Source organism: Chrysemys picta, chromosome 5, assembly GCF_011386835.1.
Source record: "Chrysemys picta bellii isolate R12L10 chromosome 5, ASM1138683v2, whole genome shotgun sequence".
NCBI lineage: Eukaryota > Metazoa > Chordata > Testudines > Emydidae > Chrysemys > Chrysemys picta.
The window spans coordinates 20,052,948-20,070,556 of NC_088795.1; the positions used below are offsets into that span (position 1 = coordinate 20,052,948).

Here is a 17,609-nt window from a genome sequence, read left to right on the forward strand (position 1 = left end):
GTGCATGAGAGACAGACAGACCAATCGGTCCCTGGCAGGCAGGGGTTCTCCTTGCTGCATCCCCCAGATGGATGGGTGGGATCTGTAGGGGGGGGTGAGGGAGCCTCTCCCCCTCAATGGTGTCTCCTGGCTCTTTTTCTGCAGTTTTCATCAGGCGGGCTGGCGAAAGAGCCCTTCTCCCTGCGCCTGGGCGGGCAGGAGGGGCAATAGCGGGCCACGTCCAGTCCGGGAATCCAGCGCAGGTTTTGCCGGTGTCTCTGGGAAGGCTGAGCTCCATTGGATGGAGCAATGTGCCTTAGCCAGGGCTGCGCTCTCCTGTATACCATTCAAAGGAGGGAGAGAGGGGCAAACGCGCTCTGTCCCTGGCTCCCCCATGCACGGGGCTAGGTGTGCGCGCAGCTCTCCCGGCGCTAGTTTGCGCGCGCTCTCTGTCGCATATGCAAATCCACGCGCCCCCAGCCGGAGTTAGGATGCTGCTGCCGCTTCTTCCTCCTCTGCAAGACCCAGCTCCCGCAGACTTGTTCTCAAGACTATGAAATGACCAGACCTCTTCACCTAGCAGCAGCAGCCTGGGCACCTGACCTCCTCCGCGCAACCTTGAGCAGACCGGGGGGGAGAAAAGGGCTCCTCTCCTCACCTCTCCTCCTGTGCCTGGGTGCGGTGGCAAAGCCAGGGGGGCCGTGAAAGCAGCGCAGACTCGGGGCACGTTGGTGGCAGCCTTTGGGCTCCCCAGACTGGGCGAGTGGCAGGAGAAGCAGCCACTTGAAGAAGGAAGGGGCTCTCGAAAAGCTGCTGCCCTCTCCTTCCCTTCCTCCCCCCCCCCCCTTGCCCGAAGAAAGTGGCGTGCGGGGCTTGCTTCTTCCCGAGGACTGCTGCTGGTGGTGGTGTGTTTTTTTCCTTTGCTTGCTTCTCTGACCAGCCATGGGGAAAGGTCTGGAAAGCACGGCTGCCCGATGCGGACTGGGACTGGGATACTTACTGCAAACGTTCGTGTTGCCTGCCCTGGCTATCCTGAGTGCCAGCAGCACGGGCTCCGCAGCGCAAGGTAAGCCACTCGGGAGGGGCTCGGCTAGCCACCCAGCCTCTCCTCCCTCAACTTCTCCTGGGGTAGTGACTGTGCACCTGGATTCCCACTTCCCCAGCTATCTATCTATCTATCTATCTATCTATCTATCTATCTATCTATCTATCTATCTACCTATCTATCTATCGAGATTTGCAGATCTATACAAAAAGGGACAGAGAAGACGGAAATTCTCTCTCTTTCTTGCAATGCATCCAACTAACTGAAATGACCAGGGGAGCTTTGGGGGGGGGGGGGCATAAGAAGCTGACACTGTTCTAATATGCGTGTATTCTCTGCAATACAATATGTGTGTATTTAGGCACATAGTGCATATTTGTGATGATTCGTGTGTGTGTGTGTAATACATTCCTCTGCACACATGCACCCTCCCTGCCCATTCTGCAGAGTAACTTGAACAGCAAGGGGGTCGGAGGAATTGGCTGTATGGACGCTCGGATTCTCCCCCTCCGGGAGCAGAGAGAAGGGGAGGCTGGGATCCACTTGTAGTGGAGCCCTGCAGCTTGCGTGTGAGTGTATATTGGTGGAGCCGAAAAGTCCGAAGTCCTGCTGGAGCTGGGGCGGTTCTGGTCTGATCGCATCCCTCTCTCCTCCTTCTCTTGCTGAAATGGCTTTGCCGGATCTTGGAAAGATGGAGAAGGAGACTGACCCAAGATGAGTCTCCAATAAGGGGGCATCTGGGCTCCGCAATCCTGGGTGGTAGGCTGTCATCGGTGGCAAAAGGGAGCGGTGGGCCGGGTAGCAGTGGCCGCTGACTCCCGGGGCAGACACCTGGGGAGGGCATCCCGGAGCTGGTCTGCACTTCCCATATCAACTTGGGCACTCGCACCTCCTTGCCACGGTCCTTTACCTCTTCTGCCTTCCCTTTGAGTGACCGGTGTGTGATGTATGTATTGCCGCAGCTAGTGTCTCTGATGGGTAGCTCGGGTAAACAGGTATTGCGATTTGTTTAATCATAGTCATTTCCTGGGTCATCGACCTGACAAGTTCGTTTAAACAAATAAAATAACCCTCCACCTCTGTAAGGAAGGCTCTTTGCCCTACGCCTTTGCCCACACTTCCATTTCACACTGAAACTCAGCATACCCTTTGAGCTGTTTGCATCAGTTTCTTTGGACTACAGAACTGAAAGCTTAAGGAGAGAAAAGAACTTCAGTGGGAACTTGCGGATGTTAAAACCAGGCACAGTCAGGAGAAAGGTGTATGTCTGTGTGTTGGTGCTGCGGTGGTGTTTTCTTCGTAAGCGTCTGCTTGCTGTTCTAACATCTGTTTGATTGGGTATGCTGGAAAGAGACCCTCTGAACCTGACTAGGACGAATGAGTTAATGAAGGCACCAGATAAAGACACATCATGTTAAAAGGGCGGTGATAGGAAATTTGAGAGCAGAACTCGGCCTAGGTCTTATCAGGTCAAAATAAAGAAAAGAGATCAATGAACAAAGCAAGTTCAATAGAGACAGTCAAACAGGAAGATAAGCTGATTAATACTGGAAAGGTGGGGAGCATGGATTGGGCATCATGAATGGCAAATTGGAAGTGTTGATAGTGTTTCTTTGTATATTCCTTTAGCCATTTCTGTAAATCTCTGATAGGCTGAGGAGACGGGGGAGTTGATCCTTTCTCCTCTCTGTTCTGAGAAGAAGCAGATCTTCCTTTTCTCCTTTTCTTCCCCGCCCAAAATATAGTATGCCCAAAGGGAGTTAAAATGTGTAGAGTGTAATGTAATTCTTTTTTATTTTGTTTGTTCAGTTTTCTGTGAATAAATCTGCAACTGTGTTTTTATTATAGCCTGTATAATAATATAGACTGTAAAATGCCCCTTTCAAAACTATCATTACTTCCAACCCTTCACAGTGAATGTTTAGCTACTTCTTGAGTATACCACAAAGAGCACTGAATCTGTATGTCACTAGACCTGGCTATCGCACTACAGATAATGTCTGTACAATACTATTTCTCTCTCATACTCTGATTGCACATAAAACTTTGCTTGTCCCTTCCTCCTCTCCAACTCCCTCTCATTCCAGTAATGGAAGGAATGGAAATGGGTTGCTTGTGTGACAACGTGGTCAATAGATGGTGGGACTTGGTTGCATCTGTGTGGCAGTGTACTGTACATAATGAAGATCAGGTTCATTAAAGCATTTGAAAGAGCTGTTTGCATGGTTACCAAGTAGAAAAAGAAATATTAGAAGTTGATATATTTTTGTCACAGCCAAGCAATAATATGTTTTAGGGACGTAGATTTTATTGGGGAGTGTTGGCATACTGTACATGAAGGAATTCTTTTTAAAATGATCAAAATGGGGAGGTACTTGAGAGGACTCTGCAGATCTCCCCCTGTATAATGACCCTGTGATTAAAAGCACACTCATTTATGACCTTTTTGACAGTACTATACCAAAGTCCTGCTGATGGCTCTGGGTTCCAGAGGACTCTGGTGCTGCTGGCTGACTGTCACAGATCTGAGAGCTTTCTTGTTTAGGACTGAGTGAAGATATATGTGTTGTATATTATGTTTCTCTGTGTGGCTATTCTGATCAATTTCCTGTCAATACAAGGGATCTCTTATTCTATTCTCAGATTTACCTCATTTTACTGAGACCTGGTTTTAGCCAGCATAAGTAAGGTACATCAGAAACTTGATCATGAAAAAGAGGTTACAGAAAATGTGAATGAAATAAAATTTTTGGAGCATCATGTTGCATTTCTTCTGTGTTTGTTTGTCCCATCATTTTGTATCACTGGTTCAAGTCTGAGCCAGGGCAAGTTACATGTTATGTACATAGAGGTGTTAATAGTACTGTGTGTATGTAAACCTATATATTAGAGAGTATGTAACAATGAATATAGTTGTAGATAGGGGTCATGAGGAAAAAGGATCCTTTTGGAAGAAATTGGACAATGGGTAGAAAGGTATTCAACTACTAAGCAATCAGGAGAACTGTAATTCACATGACAGATGGGATGAGCGGGTGGAGGAGAAACCCAAGAGTTCAGATCTCTCTAACATCACTTCTCATAGACATAGAGAGCTCCTTGCAATTTCAGTTTGTCACTAACATATTACTAAACCTCGTTTCTTTTTTGTTACTTCTTACATTTACTCTTTGTAACAAAACGATGCGTAACAAACAGAAAACACATTGGGCCTGATTCCTCGCACACACCAGAGTAGGTAAGGGGAGGAACAGTCCACTAGACCCGAGGAAGCTATCAATGTAAACTACAAAGAGACTAGTAAATATGGAACCCGACACATAATATAGCTGTGATCATGCAGTGTGAGAAAGGGGAGAGATCACTGGCAACTCTTTCTGTTGTTTGTGATAGAAAGTGTATTATTTGCCAGAGTGGAAGAATCCAGAGAATGTGGCTAGGATACATTGGTTTGGGGTTTTTCAGATTTCTCTTTCTATTTCTTGTTTGTTAGAACTAGATATAAAATTTGGATGCAGATCTGGATTTGTGATCTTTCCCAGAGTTTGGGGATCTTGAGATCCGGTATATTGCTTTGGTGATCTCTATATATGTCAAATTCCATTTTGTAATGGTGCTGTGTGACAAAGGGTGCTACAATTTAACTGCAGCCTTGTTATGAAGTTTTCTTTCCATACAGGGTTGTGTAAGATTTCCCTCCACTTTATTTAATTCTTTACAAAAAAATATTATCGGTTGATTTTTATTCAACCTGCAATCCAAAGTCCTTGTCTAATTTGTCCATTCCCCTCCACCCATGAATACTCATACTTTGCATCTATATTGCTTTGAACTGTTTGTGTGACCAGCAATAGAAAATAGCCAAATTGGAATCCTTTTCTCTGAAGCACACATAGTCTTCTGATCTTTGGAGGACTTGGCTCCAAATCACTGCTGGTTTTGGTTTTGCAAAATCCAGACCCGATTGATGCTATTTTCTAAAAGAATTCTGCCCCCATTTTCCCCCTTCTTTAGTATGTAGCACTGTTTGTCTTTTGACTGAAGGAAAGAGTCAGGGCATTGTTTTAATTTTACTTGGTTCTAATACTATTTCTTCATAACTATCAAGTACTTTTGTCCTCCCCCCTCCACTCCCTTCATCTTTTGAAGTAGGGTAAGGATGCCTTGGGCATTTTTGGAGCCCTCTCTCTCCTTCTCTTTCCAGTGCCTCCTGGAAAATAAATCCACTAATTGAGTAATTGGTGGATTTTTCCCCTCTCTCTAGAGATGGATATCTCTGTGTCTCAGAATGTCAGTATATATGCCATTCAACAGAGCTACTAACCAGCAACAGAAGGACTACACTTTCTACTTTACTAGCTTTTTATTTTATCTGGAGCCATAGAAATATTTTTCTTCAGTTGTCATGAAATCATATGAAAAGCCCACAGTGTTTTAGTTAAATGGTAATATACACCAGAACCCCCAAATCCAAATACCCCTGAACTTTTGAGGATCAAGAGGCTTAGCAAACCAGACACAAACCATGATCTGATATTCAAGATTGGGGCCCATCTCTGTAGTGGGCCAAACCAGAGTAAGATTTTGGACAATGCCCAGGACAAGAATTTGACCAACCCCAAATTTTGAGATAGGGGATGTCCAAATCTCAACCCAGATCTGAATTAATCAACTCAGGCTCATCTCCAGTAAGAGTGTTTGTTATTTCTATATGTCTGTTCTGTGTGAATAAACTGATGGAAATCTGCCTTTGCACTTACCAATTTCTGCCATTGAATTCACTTTAAAGTTTTTCAGAAGTTATACTGCAGCTGCTATCATTTCTTGTAAGGCACTCAGATACCACAGTGATGAGGATGTTACAGACATATTTTTGGGCTAGTAATGATGGTGTGAGCGCTGGGCAAAATGAAAGGCAAAGGTGATGCATATTAGATAGGTTTTGTTTTGATTGTTCCTTAACAAAAACAAAAAACAAAACAAAACAAACCCCAAACAAACAAAAATATACAAAGAGAGAGAGAGAGAAAAAATGTTGTTAATCTTAACCCCCAAAACCTAATTAAATTAAAGTGATAATTTAAAAAGAAAACCATAAAAGAGCCATAAGTGCAGATATTTGTCCTAATTCAGAGTATTCTTTATTAGCAACAGCAGCAGTCTGAAAATGCTTGGTGCGGAAAAAGTGAAATATAACATGTGAATATACTAACCTTTTGGGATGCACTTTTTAATTAAATACCTAAATGCATCTTGTTGCAAAAGGAGTATGTGTGTGTGTGTGTGGGGGGACTTAATTATCTTGATGCATCAGTGGACCATTTTTATTTGATAGTGTTGATGTAACAGTATTTGTATGAGTAAAGAAAGTGCCGAGTAGTATTTCACTGTGAAAATTAATTTATTTTAAGGTCATGCGCCCTTGCAGGTTTCAATGACATTAATCATTTTGGGCCAGATTTTGCTATCCTTTATTCAGATTTTAGTACTGCAAGTAGCCTCATTGAAATCAAAATAGCCCATTAAAGCTACTTGCTGAGTGAGTGGCAATTTAGTCAAATCACAGTAAAATCAATGGGGCCAGCTGTGGAGTCAGGCACTTTTCATTTGGGAATAAGGGATGCAGAATCTGGCCTTTTGTTTATAAGTATTCAGTCACTAGCACCACACTACAAAACTTATGAAAAGTATAAACACTGAGTACAGCACCATTTCTGATGTCTTTCCATCATATTGGTATCCCTCCTTATAATTTGGTTGCCTATATAACCAAAAGACATGGGTTTATTTAATCATCCTGATGATCAGCAGTCACACTTCTCTTGTGTTTAGTTGTATGTGAATCATTGGTCACATGGACTTTTTAAAATCACAGTTTCAAAACTTTGTCTCTTCACTGTATTCTGGGAAAAACTTAGTATGTGACATGAAAACTCTAAAAGAAAACAGCATTCAACATATTAAAATTATTTTCTTAATTTAATTTTAAAAGACAGTATTCTTGAAAGCAGGAGTAAAGCTATGTTTCAAAATGTAGGCAAATCAGTTCCATAGCTGGCCTGCAGACCAAAAAAGAAGGAAATGTGTATTATATTTATATTTAAAAGGCATTTTCACGTGACTATGCCGACACTTGTACATTAGTAAAAGACTTATGTTGTGAGCAGCAGGCTTTTTTGGCTCAATCGTACGAGGTGCAGAGAACCCCCAATTCCCTGTGAAGTCAGGAGGAGTTCAGAGAGCTTAGAACATTAGAGGAGGCTTTCTTCCCAGACTTGATAAGGCCATTTGTGCATGTGTGAACTTCTGGGCAAATCTTTGGCTTGAAAAATGAACCTAAATGGGGAAATTTCATTCAGCATAGCAACACAGTCATCTAATTAGCACTAGCCCATTTTATAATGTATAACATGTTTGTTTCCTGAAGTTTAATTCATTTTGTTATCTTTCCGGAATTCAAATGAACCTAATGAAATTTTTGAAGAATCAGGTCCAATTATCCTTTTGGAAAATGGTACAAACAGTGCTTTTGTGGCCTGCCAGAAAAAGATTTTTTAATTACTGTAAAAAGTGAGTTGTTTCTTTGCAACAGGCCAAATCCTTCTTGCTTTACTCAGAAAGTTGATCGGGCGGCTGGTGTAAGTCAGACCAGAAGGATTTAACCGAATGTAAGGAATCAATTGTTCAAAATCATAGATTTTAACTTTTAATTACAAAAAATGTTTTCTATTCATGACATTTGAGCACATTCTTCTCTAAAATAAAGGTTAATTAAAGCCTGAGTGCTCTTTCATTAGGGTGTAATATGTTTCAGTGTCAGTGTATGACTGTCAGTAAAGAACAGGGGGTATATTTATTTTTTATTTTTATTTTTGGAATTGAGAGAGAAATGTTTTAGTTTGTCAAGTGTACACATTATTAGCCACCCAGTGGAGGTGTTCAAGTTTAGCAGGCAGCAATCTTGGCGTCAGTACTGATAAAACAGTAATTACCTTGCCTGTCATTTTCATTAGCCATTTTTGCCTTCAGAGTCTACTTGCAGTGATGAAACAGTATAAGCTTTTAAAGTGTAAGTCAGGGATCAAATGCAAGGAATAAAAGAGACAGGCAGGGTTTTTCCAGTCTACTACAACCACCACCAACACAGCCACAGAATAGTGTTTTACGAAGGCATAGATCACTGCCAACAGCTTTCAAGCACTGGAGAAGAACAGTGATGTTGTGATTTAGTGCATGTGCTCCGCAGAGTCCAGTCTCAAGATCAGACGTCTTTTGAGCATTCCATCATAATATTGTCTATCCAACAGGCAATCTTAAGGAAATGACATTAAGCCCTTGGGATGCAAATTTCATCCAAACAATGACTTAATTTGCATAATTTGAAATCATTGTTTTGAAAGTTTTAAATAAAAATATATTGAAAATGAAAATAAATGTATGCTGGAATGTGTCAAACCAATAATAACACTATTCTTTCAGTGATCTACTGGTATTGTAAATATCACATTTCCCTCTGCCAAATTTAACTGGGGTTCCATTTTCAATATTTATAAGCAGTGGGTGAAATCCTGAAGGTTTAATAGGACTTCACCCTTTCTTAATTAAACAGAGTCATTTTGCACAATGCCACTTGCATTTTTTTTTAATCTTGTCATCATACAGGAATACACAGGCAATGAGATTTAAGTAATGTAACGTGGCTGATTGTAAGCTGACAGGCAGATACACTATTCGAGGGAAATAAAATAAAGCCCCAAACTCTAGCTCAGTTCAAGTCCCTTTCCTCAGGGCTGGCTCTGTTAATACAAAAAAGATTGAGAAACAAGAGCAAAGCAACTCAGAACACTTGGTAACAACCACCAGAGGCCTTTCCAGTTTTCAGCAAGCTAGGAGGTGAGAGCACGGAACCTTCCCCCCAGGTAGTCACTGCTTCTGAAGCTTGTATAGCCCCACCCCAAATAACCCATTTTATAAGCAGAAAACGTGGGCAATCCTTGTAACTCATTATACACCGGCATTGAAGGAGCTCCTTTTATACGTGTCACACCATTATCTAAAAATCAGAGCTGACTGAAATTTTTAATTAAAATGTTTTTTTCCAATTGGGGGCTTTTCCCTTGGAAATGTCCTTTCTGACTTTTATTGTTGTTGTTGTTCTGATTGAAGAACCAAAAACTCTAACCAAAACCTGAAAAATTTCAGCCAGTCTGATGAAAATTTTCAGTAAAACCAAAAATGTTTGCCCAATTGGCCAAGGCTTTTTGGTTTAAAGTTGCTAAAAACTGAGACTACTTCACTATTTCAACGAAAACAAAAACAAAAAATCTGTGGAAACATTTTTGACAATAACAATTTTTCATTTACGTTAAAATTTTTCATAGCAAAAAACAAAACATTTCCCAATCAGGTCTACTAAAAATAAAACACAGAGTTAGATTTGATTTACAAAACTGGTTAATGACAGTAATACTTTGTATGTCTATAGCACTTCCTGGGCCTGATTCTCCTCTCCATTACACTGTTTTTACATTTGTGGAACTAGAATCAGGCACTATGCCCTAGTAACAGTCAATGGTGCCAGACCTCCACTTGGTGCATACAAGAAGGGGAGGTACTGTTGGCTTTAAAGCCACCACCTTTGCATTCTGCCAAACCCCAGAGTAGGGTATGTCTACACAGCCCACGACAGTGAGTCTCAGAGTCTGGATCAACAGAGACTCAGCTTGTGTTGTGGTGCTAAAAATAGCTATTTAGGCATTGCAGCTCAAGCTGCAGCTTGGGCTCTGAAGCCCACCCCCCTCCCTAAGCATCAGAGCCTGAGCCCAAACACCTACACAGCGAATCTGTTGACCCAGGCTCTGAGAGTTGCTGCCACGGGTTGCAACTCTTTCTGTAGAGGTACTCATAGCTGGCAGTTTGGCCCCTGGTGCAAGTTAGAGCAGTCTCATGGCTAGCCTAACTTGCACCAGTTTGTAATAGCCGCCTGTGGACCATTACAGCAGCAGGGAACACTGGAACACAACAGTGTTCTGGCCATGTTTGCTCCTGCCCGGCATGTCCCCTACACAGCCATGACAAAATGGGTGGTGCACAGATGGCTGTCTGCTCTACATCAGTTGCACATATCCCACACTGGAGGAACCTTTAATTCCTTTTTAGGGAAGTTTTACCCACCTTTGCGTGGTTGTAGCATGGGATAGGAACTCACCTAGTGTACATTAACTATTTAATCCTCAGAATCTCCTGCTCTGGCTATAATTGTTCCGATTCTTGCAGATGGAAACACAGAGGGAGAAATGTAAGAGGATTTGCTCAAAGCCACACAATGATTTTTTAGCAGAACCAAGATTAGAACTCAGGATTCTTGGATGCTGAAGATTGTGCTCATTGCTCCACACAAATTGTCTGACAATTTATAAAACAGATGGCACTAAAGGAATGCTACCTTGATGGATATTAGATTACTTCATGACATTTGAAATTATCCTTGCTCATTTATGGCTTATTTGAATGCACTGGTGGTATCTAGAAAAAATGTAAGTATTAAAGCCTAAGGAAAAAACAGTATTTCAGAACTCAGAAATGGGTACTTACTAATTAATATGACTGCCTAAAAACTGTGCCTGATTCTTATTTCACCTACATCAGTGTAACTCCACTGAAGTCAATGGAGTTACTCAGAATTTGCACAGATCACAATCTGGTCCAATAGAATTACTTTGGTGGAAACACCAGTGTAAGTGAAATTAGAATCACACCCTTCATCTTTACTTTCGATGCACTAACATTTTATCTGACTGTTTTCTGCATTTTCATCAGTCAGTTTACACTCATAAAGACCTGTACAAGTCATAAACATTGAGGTTGCCTAGGCAATTAAATCAGCATCTTTTTCTCTTGTTGAGGTAACAATCAAGTGTAGTGCTGAGGAGCTTGGTAAGTTCAACTGACCTGGCAACAGCTGAGCATTTGCTTATTATCTGGTATCTACCAATCTCCTTTAAGCCATTTTCATGAAGCAAAGTAGCTTTATTGCTTAGTCTCATACTGACTGAAAGGTTGAAATGTTAAGCTATATGGATTAACTGTGTATCCTTTGAGAAAAGGAAAGCTGGAGTTTTTGTTGATCTCCTGGCTGCTAGATGTAATTGTTAGAGAAATCTTGAATTCCATCAGTTATATATACCAGGGAACATGCAACTGACCATTCTGAGATCCTTCAGAGGAAATTGACTCTATCTCAAGCTAGTTTGGAAACTTGTTAAAACTAATAGTCCCAACGATGTTTCTTTGCTTGCATCTGGTACATTTCATGTACAGAAATGAATAGTGGACACTCTGGGAACATACTTAGTACAAAGATTCTTAGAGAAGAATAGCTCTACAATAAATTTGCAGAAATGATTGTGGGTAGATGATTAATTGCACTCTTATGAAGTGTTTCATTTATTTATTAGTTTTAAAATGCGTGGTTTATCTTTGCCCAGTCCCAACATATATGTTTCTGTTGGAAAGTTTACAGTTTGAAAGAAAATAATGTGGTACCACTGAATGAGGTTAATTGCAGTTCAGTCATACAAAATCTGAGGAACAAATAATTAGGACACAGAAATGCCAATATAGCAAATGGGCCTTATTCTGTTCTCAGTTAGACTATTGTAATTACACTTACTACAGTGGAATTACTCCTACTTTACCCCAGTGTAAGTGAGAATTTAATCATGCCCATGGTCTCAGTCTGAATTAGCCTACTTTTTCTTTGTAAATTTAACTTACACTTTTGCCAATTGTGCTCTAAATTGGTACAGACACATTCTTCTATCCCCTCTTAACAACATTAATAGTGATTTTCTGTGTCAGCCTTATTACTGCAATTCTATAAATAATTAGCTACCAGGAATAGCAATAAGTCGCCACAACTTAAGCAAATCACATTGCCACAAAGGTGTCCAAAGTGAATTCTGAGGGTCACATATATTTAGATGAGTACTATTATGAAGCCCACAGTGCCTCTTTCTTGTATTCCAGGGTGAGGGCAAAATTGATTACCTACAGGTTTTTATTGCCAGTTAACTCAAACAAGCTATTTCTATTAATCTGTTAAAGAAGATTCAGGTCCATGTATATATCATGTGTTTGTAGAGTAATTAAAATATATGTAAATGGGCATGGAATGAGGTCTGACCCTCAGGCAAGTTGCCAGTACCATTCTTGGTGTCTCATGATTTGGGAACCATGGCAATAAAACTCTCCCAGTCCCCTTTAATACTAGTATTTCATTACAGCTGGAAGAAGGAACCCTTCTTCTGTTAGCTTAGAGACTACGTCTTCGTGTTGCTCTATAAACCTCCATCACTTCAGTTCAGACTTACCTCTCTGCCCACATATGTGATAGGGATGTGTTAAATGGAGAATGTGATCTTCCATTCATGCAATGGGCTCTATACCTTATTCTGTTGGCTCAGAACCTGCCTGGATAGCTAGTGACCCTCACACTGAGCTTTTTGGACAAATTTGTGCACTAGTTTGTTCCAAGCCATCATTCTTCTGATAAACTTATTTCATGTAGTCATCCTAAACATGGCTTCAGACTGCTGCTTTCTGCCTCTTCACCAGCTTCTGAAGGCTAGAGTAACTTCTTCAGCCTCTAGTTCAACTAAAACTGAGCTCCATAGCTGTACATTGGCATCTTGGTCATGATATTTAGTTTGTACAGAGAGGCAAAAAAACTGTATTATGCAATGAGTTGCTCATATCCTTGATTGCCACTCAAGCAAAAGAGCCATTGAAGTAAATGGTGCTATGCGTCATTGTAGTAGGACTGTAGGATTTTGTCCATGTTGTGGCTCTGTTGTCTCAACATGCATTGATAAATACATTCGATGAATGTGGAGGTTTATTTGTTACAAGAGCTTGCAACAGTACCTCTTAACCCTGTGGCTCTTGAGCGACGTGGGGCTTTGCAACTCCGTATTTTGTTCTCTTTTCCTGGGTTTGAACAAGGTTTCACAGAGCATCCTGCCCTCAGTGGAATGGGACCCCCCAGGGGAAAAAATGGAGACTCAGAGAGACACTTGCTCTTATAGCTTGAGTCTATGACATATAGAACAAGACATCTCAAAGCTGGTGAAAGGCTTTGAAAGGCAGACCTTTCACTGAGTCCTAAACACCCCTGCTCATATTGTAACCTTTATGGATATAATCGTATTTACTGTAAGATACTTGTTGCATATATTTTGGTTTTCTTAATTAGTACAATTCACCCTCGTGCAGAGCATCAACACAAAGTATATGCAGCACTTAAATCTTCAAAATAGGGCAAAAGGGAGGCTGAAGTGGTATATAGGACTTGGGCTGGCCCTCTGTAATGGGTAGTATTTCACCCAATAAGTTGAATGATTTTGTGCCTCTCTCTCTGCCTCTGGTTCATAGGGAAGTGGCTCGTTAGCTGTTAAAAGATTAATTTCATTGTTTTACATTAAAAACTATTGGCTAAATTCCACTGCCAGTGACTCAGCATCTCCTTTCATGTCTATGGAATGACACCAGATTGGCACCCTAATTAGGCTGACCAGATATCCCGATTTTATAGGGACAGTCCAGATATTTGGGGCTTTTTCTTACATAGGTGCCTATTACCCCCCACCCTCTGTCCTGATTTTTCACACTTGCTATCTCGTCACCCTAGCCCTAATATTAGACAGCAGAAACTGGTTGACTATATGTACATATCCACATAAATATATATTACATATAAATGGTGTAATGACTTCCTGCCTGAGCAATCAGCAGTCTTTGAACCCTAGACGTTCAGCATTAAAAGCATAAGCCTCTACAATTTGAGCTAAAAGAAAACCCCCAGTAGCTCATATCAATAGAGGGCTATTATCCTCTATAAGACCATTCACTATCATCAGGGACGGCTCTAGGCACCAGCAAAGCAAGCAGTTGCTTGGGGCGGCACATTTGCAGGGGCGGCAGGGATCCAGCATGGGAGCTGAGAACCAACAGGGGGCCTTGGTTAGCTCCCTGCCTATAGAGCCAGCCCTGGAGCAGGGAAAGAACTGCATTTCCCAGCATTCCCTCGGCCCCTAGTAACAGGAAAGGGAGGGGGAAGGAGTATGGAACTGAAACCTGCAGCTTGCTGTGAATGGTAGGAATAGAGCCAGCTCTAGGTTTTTTGCTGCCCCCCGCCCCAACCCTGGGCTCCCCCTGCATCCCTGTGTTGCCCCAGCCCTGGACTCTCCCCCGCCCACACCCCCTGTTGCCCCAGCTCTGGCCCCCACCTGCACTCCCTTGCTGCCCCAGCCCTGGGCTCTCCCCGCATCCGTACCTCCTGCTGCCCCAGCCCTGGGCTCTCCCCCAAAGAAAGAATTGGGTGGACTAAATGGACAGTGCACCTCTCTATCTGAAGCCTAGCAAGGGAGGTACATGGATCCCACTAGAATTTAAAATGAAAAGTAAGGGGGGGAGGCTCTGGACCTGGGCAGCTTTAGATACAGTACCAGGCATGTAGAAGGATTTCCACTTCTGAGCCATGGAAGCAGAAATTGACTTTTCTTTTCCAGATTTAGCTAATATTCAGAGAGGGAATGTAGCACCTGCCTTCCAGATTTGAACACCTCAAAATTCAGGAGTGCTCAAGCTCAATTTGGGCAGCTGTTACTTCATTTCTCCCAAATCAAATATACTGATCCACTGTAACTTGCGTAGGAAAAAGTAGAATAAATTGAGCAAGAAATGCTTCCCAGTGGTTATTAGGACTGGAATTGCAATTTTCAACGGCCATTGCTTTTTTTTTTTTTAAGTTTTATTTGTTTAAAGGAAGACAGTGATAGTGCATTGGCAAATTCCCCATAGAAACAAAGAATGGAACAAAAGAATAATAAAGGCACCTCAACTTTTCCTCATTTATGGAGGACAGTATTATAACATGCATCCAGATATCCTTCAATCACACAAGCTGAAAATTGTTCCACTTTACTGCAGTTCTGTAGCCATATGGGAACCAATCCTGTCTGTGTTCTGTGCACATCCAAAATTCCTGCTGAATGACCCGCCCTGGGAGCAAGTTACCAGTGGCCCAGGGCTGGGGTAGCAGGAGAGTGCAGTTGAGGGGGGGAGAGTCTAGGGCTGGGGTGGGGGGCAGCCAAAAATTTTTTTGCTTGAGGCAGCAAAAAACCTAGAGCCAGCCCTGACTATCATGCAGAATGACAAACACTTTGCATGTGCACTGTAAAAGACAATAACTATTTTGCTTTGCTAGTATCTGTCCATTCCCTGCCCTACAATATTTCCCTATAGATCTTATTTTCTCTTACATTTATTTTGTGTATTGAATATATCTACTGGATGAAACCTTTCAACTGCAAAAAGCAGTGTTAATTTATTGACTTTCTTCATAAATATTTCTGTGGCTTGTAGTCTCCAAGGGAAAGTCTTACATTTGCATTTATAAGAAATCACAGGATGAAAACTGAATTAAAATGACTGAGTGACACTGCATGGACTAGTCATTTGCTACATCTTGCTGATGAGCTTTGTCTATGAATATTTGCTTTTTATTAAAAAGATTTCTCACTTAGAAAAGCATTTGATATAACATTTGGAACAAATCCTGTTCTCTTTACTCATCCACCTAGCCTCACAGACTTCCATGGAACTTAGTTGCTTAAGTAAGGCAAGCAGGATTTGGTTTTCAAAGACAAAAGTTTCACCACCAGCAGTACAAACGTAGAAAATGTATTTTGCTGGCTGAGGCTGGGCTAAGGTTAATAAATTGGTTTTAAAGATAACAGCAGATTCCAGCATCCTTGGGTTTGTTTTGCATTCGGTGACAGTCACTAAATCAGAGAAAGGAATGTTCAAACAACACACTTGAGGAAAAGTGATTTTTATAGAAAGGGTCCATTCCTGCTAATAGCCAGTAACTGCACATAACCCCACTGACATTAAAAGTCCATTAGCTAAGCCCAGTTTAAACAGCAGCTGATGCTATGTCAGCTAAATGTACATTAGAATTTTTCATGTAATGCAGCAATAGCAGTTCTGTAATTTTTCTAAAACTATGTACATTAAGGAAAGCAAATGTCATCTGATAGTAATAAGATGCAGAGCTCATATTAAAGTGGGGAAGGAGTTGTAATCAAACTAAAGTAACCACCTGGCTACATTAATTAGAAGCATACAATGGTAACAAGAAAAGCCAAGAGTGACAGGTTTGAGAATTAAAGTTAAATCAATATTGTTTGGAAAAGTTTAAGAAATTATGCTTCTGAAATCAGCACAAGTGTGACAAAGGTGCATATTAGTTTGTTTTTTGCTCATTAAACATACTGTGCTCTAGTTCAAGAAAATCCTCCATTGAAGTCAATGGGAGATTTTTCTTGTACAAGGAGTACTGAATCGGATTCCAAGCAAAAAAGGTAGTCTCCTGGTATATATGAAATATGTCTGCTTGCAATAGTTTGAAAGCATTTGAACTTTGCAGTGTTTGTGTTAGAATGGGCTTAAATTGTAGTTAATCATTATTAAAGCAATTAATGTATAGTCCTGCTTAAGCTGCTTCCAAAAGTACATTGAGAAATATTTTGAAGAAATGCTTGATGCATGTTTGCTAAGAGGAAAATAAAAATTATAAATGACAATGTAATGAAAATTAATGTGTTCTTTACAAAGCTTATTACTCATATTTAAAACCAACCATAAGCTGTTAACATAGAGAGATCACAGAGCCCACTAAAGTACAAAGAGTTTAGTGCCCAAATTATATTGGCACCCAACCCGATTTTGATAGGACATTTTAAAGTTTGCTGTGAAATTTTCCTGAGATAATTGCGCTACAACTATAATGCTATTGTGGACTCAGAGTGAGGGTTGTTTAGTACGCTAATGTGAGAGCTGGGAACAGAGCAGTAATTAATCACTTACAGTCACATTCACAACTACTGTGAAGTATTACTATAACCTCCTCCTCCCCCTTTTCTATTATCAGTCCATTAGTGAAACCCTGTACAAGTACCAACAAGTGTAGAGCTGTCCTTCAATGTATGACATACCCTCAGCAAAAGCCCTTGCATATATGTTCACAGTGGTCACTTAAATTCTTAATGCTTTGTGTTAGAATGCAAACTTCTTTACTCTTCCTTTCATGAGCCTAGCTTTCATTTTTGTTTTGCAAATTTGAAGGCATTTTCATCAATATTGTGCCCAGAACAGAGCATGTGTTAGTGAACCACAGAATTTAAGGAGGGTAATTTAATTGCATTTTTTTCCCTTCTGGAAATGAACATGTAAACATATTACTGCTCTAAAGCCTGTTTTTAATTATAAGCAGTGACTTTTTCTTGTTGACAGATTTTCACATGGAAACCTTTATTGAATCTGAGGAGACCTTTTTGCCATCATTAGTTCTTGCTGCTTAGTGCTTTTATCAACTACAGTAAAATACCATTTGTAATTAATTCTGAGCTTACATGGACATATTTAATATAATTACCCAACAAAATCCTGTTTACTAACATATTGCTTGGGAAACCTGTCTGAATAATCTGGTCTCTGGCACACATAAACCAGACACTAATAA

General features: G+C 41.0%; 1 protein-coding gene across 2 annotated transcripts in view; it reads left to right on the plus strand.

The window, feature by feature from the left end:
- The first annotated feature begins 854 nt into the window (after positions 1–854).
- The window catches only part of UNC5C (unc-5 netrin receptor C), a 368,610-nt gene continuing 351,855 nt past the window's right edge, over positions 855–17,609 (plus strand). For both annotated transcript variants that reach the window (XM_005278470.4, XM_005278471.5), the window contains exon 1: positions 855–1,045. In XM_005278470.4, the coding sequence (XP_005278527.1) occupies positions 922–1,045 (124 nt within the window). In that variant the 5' untranslated portion in view covers positions 855–921. The remainder of the gene's footprint in view (positions 1,046–17,609) is intronic.